Below are 7,336 nucleotides of genomic sequence, written 5' to 3'. Positions count from 1 at the left end.
TGGCTGGGGGACGGCGCTTCCTTCGCTCTTCTCTCTCTTTCCCTCGCCTCCGCTCTATGGTAGCCGCGGTGGTTTTTTTTTTTTTTATTATTATTATTCACTTACTCCTCTTTCCGTTTGGGCTTCCGGGTGAAAGGTCGCGGACGCTGCCGCCATGGCGACCTCCTCCGGCAACTTGAACGCCGTGAGGGAAACGATGGACGGTGTGTCCCTTCTTCCTCCGGGGTTCCCCGTCGAGGCCATGCAGACGAGTCCTGACCGGGGCTCAGAGCGGCCGTCCGTCTTTCCCCACTTCTTCCTCCGGGGTTCCCCTCGAGGCCATGCAGACGAGTCCTGACCGGGGCTCAGAGCGGCCGTCCGTCTTTCCCCACTCCAACTTCCTCCGGGGTCCCCTCGAGGCCATGCGGACGAGTCCTGACCATGGCTCTGAGCGGCCGTCCGTCTTTCCACACTTCTTCTTCCTCCGGGGTTCCCCTCGAGGCCATGCAGACGAGCCCTGACCGGGGCTCAGGGCGGGTGGCCGTCTCCCCACCTCTCTCCCTCTTTCTCCGAGGTCCCCTCGAGGCCATGCAGACGAGCCCCGGAGCTAATTGACCCGACCCATACACTCACCCACCCACCCCGCTTTCTCTTGCAGTGCTGATGGAGATCTCCCGCCTGCTCAACACCGGCCTGGACGCCGAGACGCTCTCCATCTGCGTGCGGCTGTGCGAGCAGGGCATCAACCCCGAGGCCTTGTCCGCCGTCATCCGAGAGCTACGAAAGGCCTCCGAGGCTCTGAAGGTGCGGGAAGGGGGGGTGGGCGGCCTGATGGGCTCTGGCGACGGAGAGGCCGGGAGACACCCCCCCCAGTCCCACCCCCAGGAGGGTCTGGGAATTAATTAATTCACCCCACCCCCAGGACTCCTCCCCCTCCTCCTAGATCTGCTCTGCCCCACACCCTCTTCCAATTTCAAATCTTTATTGTCATTGCCCAACATACCCTGTTTCCCCCCCCCCCCCCCAATAAAACATCCCCTGATAATAAAAGCCCAGTCGGGCTTTTGAGCGCATGGCAATAAGGCCAAGCGCTTATTTCAGGGTTTTAAAAGAAATATAAGACAGGGTCTTATTTTCAGGGAAACATGGTATCTATCTATCTATCTATCTATCTATCTATCTATCTATCTATCATCTATCTATCTATCTATCTATCTATCTATCTATCTATCTCTATCTACCCTGTTTTCCCCAAAATAAAACATCCCCTGATAATAAAAGCCCAATCAGGCTTTTGAGCACATGGCAATAAGGCCAAGCGCTTATTTCAGGGTTTTAAAAAAAATATAAGACAGGGTCTTATTTTCAGGGAAACACGGTATCTATCTATCTATCTATCTATCTATCTATCTATCTATCATCTATCTATCTATCTATCTATCTATCTATCTATCTATCTATCTCTATCTACCCTGTTTTCCCCAAAATAAAACATCCCCTGATAATAAAAGCCCAATCGGGCTTTTCAGCGCATGGCAATAAGGAAAGCATTGCATGCCAAAACAACTAGAGACAAAGACAGGTTTCCCCCCCCCCCAATGCCATTACTCGGCTAAACAACTACCGTATTTTTCAGAGTATAAGACACACCTACCTTTTTTGATGAGGAAAAGAAGAAAAAGAAATCTCCCTCTGCCTCTGAGCAATTTTGCCTCATTGCAGCAAACAACCTGCTTTACTTTCATTTTCGTTTTCAGCATAGCTTGATTAGCACAAGGGGAAAAAAAAATCTGCTCCAGCAATTTACCTCTTTGCAGCAAGCAGCAGAGCCTGCACAAAACAGCTAAGAACAAATCAGCTGAGAGTCGGGAGGCCGATCCAATCAACTTGTGCTAATTAGGCTGTGCTGAAGCTGAAAGGAGCTGTTTTTTTCTTGCTGTTTGCTTGCAAGGAGGTAACTGCTGTGAGGCAGAGGCCAAAGGGTGGGGGCCAGTGGGTGGGCGGGGCTACATTCGGTGTATAAGACGCACCTAAATTTTCACCCACTTTTAGGGGGAAAAAAGGTGCATCTTATACTCTGAAAAATACGGTAATTCCCACAACACTGTTTTGTGCCTTGGGACATCAAACTGTATAGCAGGGCGGTACAGGTAATCCTCGACTTACGGCCACAATTGAGCCCAGCATTTATGTTGTTAAATGAACATTTGTTAAGTGAGTTTCACTCCATTGTATTGACTTTTTTTTTTGCCACAGTTAAGTTGGTAACATGGTTGTTAAGTGAATCTGTCTTCCCCATTGACTTTGCTTGTCAGAAGGTCACAGAAGGTGATCACATGACCCAGGACCCTGCAACCATCATAAATACAAGTCAGTTCCCAAACATCTGAATTTTTGGTGACGTGACTATGGGGATGCTTACAACTATAAGTGGCCATAAAGCAGTGGTGAAATCCAAAATTTGTTACTACCGGTTCTGTGGGTGTGGCTTAGTGGGGGGGGGTAATGTGACTGGGTGGTTGTGGCCAATTTTTTTTTTTCTTTTAAAACCATTTTTTCTACAACCTCTTCGGCAAAGAGGTTGTAAAAAAATGCTTTCAAAAGGCTCTGACGATCCCAGCTGAGTTGCCTGATCGGCAGAGGCTTTTTTTCTTTTAAAAGCCTCTGCCGATCAGGCAACTCAACTTGGATCGTCAGAGGCTCTTAAAAGCATTTTTTCTACAACCTCTTCAGAGGTTGTAGAAAAAATGATTTTAAAAGCCTTTGACGATCCCAGCTGAGCCGCGCAATCATCAGAGGCTTTTTTTTAAAACTTTTAAAAGCATTTTTTCGGCCGAAGAGGTTGTAGAAAAAATGCTTTTAAAAACTAAAAAAAAAAAGGCTCTGATGATTGTGCGGCTCAGCTGGGCATGGGGGGGGGCAGGGATTTTTGCTACTGGTTCTCCGAACCACCCGCCTCCATCGCTACCGGATCAGGCGATCCAGTCCGAACCGGGAGCATTTCACCCCTGCCATAAAGTGACTTATGACCATTTTTTCACACAACCGTTGCAACATTCCCACGGTCATGTGATAAAAATTTAGCCGCTTGCAACTTGCATGTACATATGACAGTTGCAATGTCCCGGGAACATGTGATCATCTTTTGCAACTTTCTGACAAGCAAAGTCAACGGGAAAGCCAGATTTCACATAACAACCGTGTTACTAATTTAACTACAGGGATTCACTTAATAACTGTGGCAGGAAATGTCGTAAAATGGGGTAGAATTCGCTGTTTTTGCTTGGCAATGGAAATTTTGGGAAGTTGTGATCCTAAGTGGAGGGCTACCTGCAAGGGTGGGTTCTACTTACCTTTACTACCGGTTCGCAGCGGGGCCGCACACATACACAGAAGCGTTTTGATAATGTCGGGGTCAGTGGGCGGGGCCTCCCGCCGGTTTTACTACCAGTTCTATAGAACAGGTGTTAACTGGGGTAACCCACCACTGGTTACCTGTAGTGGTATTGAGCTAGCAAAGTTCTTATTTCGTCATTAACAGTTCAAATTAGGAGTAGCTGCCTCTCACATAGTGCCCATGTTTGCAAATTCTTTTGCCTGTGGTTCTTTCCATTCGATGGGAAGAACTGATTTAGAATTGTCCCCAGTATTACATCCTCAAAGTAATGAGGGAGGGAGGGAGGGAGGGAGATAGATAGATAGATAGATAGATCCCAAGTTTAGGTCTTTTCATTCTGTTGTAAGTTAGCGATTCACCCCTCTGCTTTATCTTTTATAATTAATTGGGAATATGTTTGGGTGCTCGGAGAGTCTCTATTGGCAGCTCTCAGGCAGCATGATTTTACTGGTTGCAAGACAGTCTGTAAATCATTGCTTTCTACAGGCATTTTAGATAGCCAGAATGGTTCCAATAAATGTTCGACATATTGCTATAAATTTGCAGTAGTTTATGAACCTACACCGGTATAATCAAAATCCTTTTTTCTTAGGCTGCTGACAATATGACAAATTAAATCTAGGAGAAGATTTTTTTTCTTTTCACTGAGATGAAGCTTCTGAGAAATAGAAGATTTCACCTTCATTCACCTTCATTTTTTGTTGAAGATGTTGGTTATTGGTTGTGTAAATTTCTTATGGATGTAGAAAATACAATGCTTTTTAAATACCTATTAACCAATAATCTTTCAAAATGCATTTTATATCTTTGTTGTATATGATCTAAAAATCTTGAAATTATGTATTAACTCAGAAATTTCTTTTATTGTCCCAGTTGAAACATGTGCCTCATATTTGATAAAATGTTGACTGTATCGTTCAGATGTAGCCAATGGACATTAGAAGACAGATATCTGCATGAAGGAGTTCACTGTGGTAGATTAATTTTTAAAAGTTTATTTCCTGTATATTTCCAATTTGCTGGCTCTTTCACTGAAGTTAAAACAATTGCTATACTGTGAAAAAAAAAGGTCAAAAAAATAAGTTTCAGTTTCAGATTTATCCAGTTGCACCATCAACATATTTAGCCTTCGAGTTAAGAAGGAAGTTTACATGTTGCAGTTCTAAGAATTGAACTAGAGTAAAACAGCATCTTTTCAATCGATCAGAATAGAGCTGGAAGGGACCTTGGAGGTCTTCTAGTCCAACCCCCTGCTCAAGCAGGAGACCCTAGACCATTTCAGGCAAGTGGCTGCCTAGTCTCTTCTTAAAAACCTCCGGTGATGAAGTACCCACAACTTCTGGAGGGAAGCCGTTCCACTAGTTAATTGTCCTCACTATTAGGAAGTTTTTCCTTAATTCTAGGTTGCGTCTCCTCGATTAGTTTCCATCCATTATTTCTTGTCCTGCCCTCTGGTGCATTGGAGAATAGCTTGACTCCCTCTTCTTTGTGGCAGCCCCTCCAATACTGGAACACTGCGATTCCAAACAATATATATTTTGAACCAAACAATTTTTTTTTTTTAATTTGATTTATATGCCGCCCTTCTCCGGAGACTCAGGGTGGCTTACAATGCGTTAAGCAATAGCCTTCATACTTTTGTATATTTATACAAAGTCAGCTTATTGCCCCCACAAACTGGGTCCTCAATTTACCTACCTTAGAAAGGATGGAAAGCTGAGTCAACCTTGAGCCTGGTGAGATTCGAACTTACAGTAATTGCAGACAGCTGGTGTTAATCACAGTGCTATCAGTCTGCTGAGCCACCAGGCCCTGAGAAACAATCTTGTTCTGAATGAAACAATGTCTTTTGAACCAAACAATCTGGCAAACTTTAATGACCAACTTGCTTGTTGCTGAAGACTTGTAATGCTGATCCTTACGTGAGCCAAATGGCTCTTCAGCACTATGAAAACAGTGTCAGCTTATCAAAACGCTGCAAAAGCTTTCCCTGCCTTGTTCTCTCAGTTTCACAGAGAAATGTACATCTAACGAAAATGGAAAATTGCACATAAATCACCGGTAGGAAAAAAAAATGCTATGAAATATTAAATTGTTATCGGAGCTAGTTTGGTCTAGTGGTTAAAGGCACCAGGCTAGAAAGTGGGAGACCATGAGTTCAAGTTCCGCATTAGCCATGAATTCCAGTGGGTGACTTCAGGCCAATCACTCTTCAACCCATCTCACAGGGTTGTTGTGGAGAAAATAGGGGGAGGAAGGTGTGTTGGATACCTTCACTGCCTTGACTTATTTGTCAAATAATAAAGGGAGGATAAATAAATAAAAAATTAAGGTAAACCTTTTAATGTGTTTATGAAAAAAAAATGTTTCCTTTAAAAACAGCATTATATTTTGGCTCTTTTTTCCCCCTTTTGATACTTTTTAATTTTTTTCTCATATTCTTATTTAAAAAAGCTAACTAAAAAATGGTTGATGTCGGCATTAAATTAATCTCATTGGACGGTGTGCTACTAACTCGAGCAAAACCTCTGTGTTTTATCTTTCGTTGAATATTGCCTGAAAGAAAACAACTTTGTTTTCTCCAGTGTGATGTATTTTCATGACAGAATTTTTGGAACCTTTAAGTGTTAAACATTTCAAGAACGGGGGTTTGCTTTATGGTAAATAAAACCAGTCATTGTACAGACAACTCTTTTGTCTATGTTATTAATGGCCGGCACAAGTGTCATTTTATTTAGATGTGTATCTATCCTTTGAAAATTATAGTCGGGTCTGCAACCTTTCTGCAATTTTTTTTTTATTATTATTATTTTTGCCTTACTTGTGTGAAGCTTCTGACACTGATGGGCTGATTGGTCGACGAAAAGATGGAAGTTGCTAAGTAGCTTCTGAGTCAGCTTTGTGTGCCAAGGGATGTTTCCTGCTTTGTGTGTATGTGCGTGTTGATGAAGGCACCTGCAGAAGAGGATGCTAAAGCAGAGGTCTTCAAACTTGGCAGCTTTAAGACTTGTGGACTTCAACTCCCAGAATTCTCCAGCCAGTTGAAGTCCACAATTCTTAAAGCTGCCAAGTTTGAAGACCTCTGTGCTAAAGTAAAGAAAAGGAGAAGGCGAGATTGAAAACTCAAAAACAGTAAGGTAAAAGTTCCCCTCGCACATGCGTGCTTATCGTTCCTGACTCTAGGGGGCGGTGCTCATCTCCGTTTCAAAGCCGAAGAGCCAGCGCTATCCGAAGACATCTCAGTGGTCATGTGGCCGGCATGACTAAACGCCAAAGGCCCACAGAGCGCTGTTACCTTCTCACCAAAGGGGTCCCTATTTTTCTACTTGCATTTTTTACGTGCTTTCGAACTGCTAGGTTGGTAGAAGCTGGGACAAGTAACGGGAGCTCACCCCGTAACGCAGCACTAGGGATTCGAACCGCTGAACTGCCGACCTTTCGATCGACAGGTCGAATTGACAAGCTCAGTGTCTTAGCCACTGAGCCACTGCATCTCAAAAACAGTATTGCAACATTAAAAAATAGCCAAGCAGTCCAAGAGTTCCTAAGAAATTAGTGATCAGAGGCTGGTCAGCGAAATAAGAAACTAAAGGAACAATATAACATATTTTTCCACAAATGTTTCCTTCCATCAGCTTTTCACTTTGGAAAAAATAGAATTGTGTGAAAGATTTATTTGCCTCTGAAGAAGCAGGCTCACTTTTTTTATATATATTTTAATGTTTTCAAAATAAAAAGCTGGCAAATTCATCCAAGGCAGATATCCTATTTGATAACAAGCATCTGAAAAACATGCATTTTCTAAACAACTGTTTAGTGTTCCCAGCATGTTCCACCAGATGGCAATCAACCCTTGGCATCCAAGCTGAAGGAAGGCTTTATAACAATATTTTACTGCACTAACTTTTTTTTTTTTAGCACAGAATCTGTTCCAACAGTTATCCTTCTAGACTGAATGGG

The 7,336-nt window shown here is 43.2% G+C and overlaps 1 protein-coding gene across 1 annotated transcript; it reads left to right on the top strand.

The window, feature by feature from the left end:
• Positions 1-154: 154 nt before the first annotated feature.
• MZT1 (mitotic spindle organizing protein 1) lies at positions 155-6,065 on the top strand. Its single transcript, XM_070942970.1, has 3 exons — positions 155-203; positions 638-783; positions 3,969-6,065. The coding sequence occupies exons 1-3, from the start codon at positions 155-157 to the stop codon at positions 3,990-3,992; spliced, it is 219 nt and encodes a 72-aa protein (XP_070799071.1). The 3' UTR covers positions 3,993-6,065.
• The last annotated feature ends 1,271 nt before the right edge of the window (positions 6,066-7,336 follow it).

Source organism: Pituophis catenifer, unplaced genomic scaffold (assembly GCF_029215685.1).
Source record: "Pituophis catenifer annectens isolate HBS135680 unplaced genomic scaffold, rPitCat1.0.hap2 SCAF_4, whole genome shotgun sequence".
NCBI classification, from domain to species: Eukaryota; Metazoa; Chordata; class Lepidosauria; order Squamata; family Colubridae; genus Pituophis; species Pituophis catenifer.
This window is presented reverse-complemented; position numbering and strand designations above follow the sequence as displayed.

Coding starts and splice junctions, on each gene's coding strand:
- MZT1 (XM_070942970.1), top strand. CDS start 155: ATGGCGACCTCCTCCGGCAACTTGAACGCCGTGAGGGAAACGATGGAC. Junction 204..637: donor CGTGAGGGAAACGATGGACG/GTGTGTCCCTTC, acceptor TTTCTCTTGCAG/TGCTGATGGAGATCTCCCGC. Junction 784..3,968: donor AGGCCTCCGAGGCTCTGAAG/GTGCGGGAAGGG, acceptor CTTTTTTCTTAG/GCTGCTGACAATATGACAAA.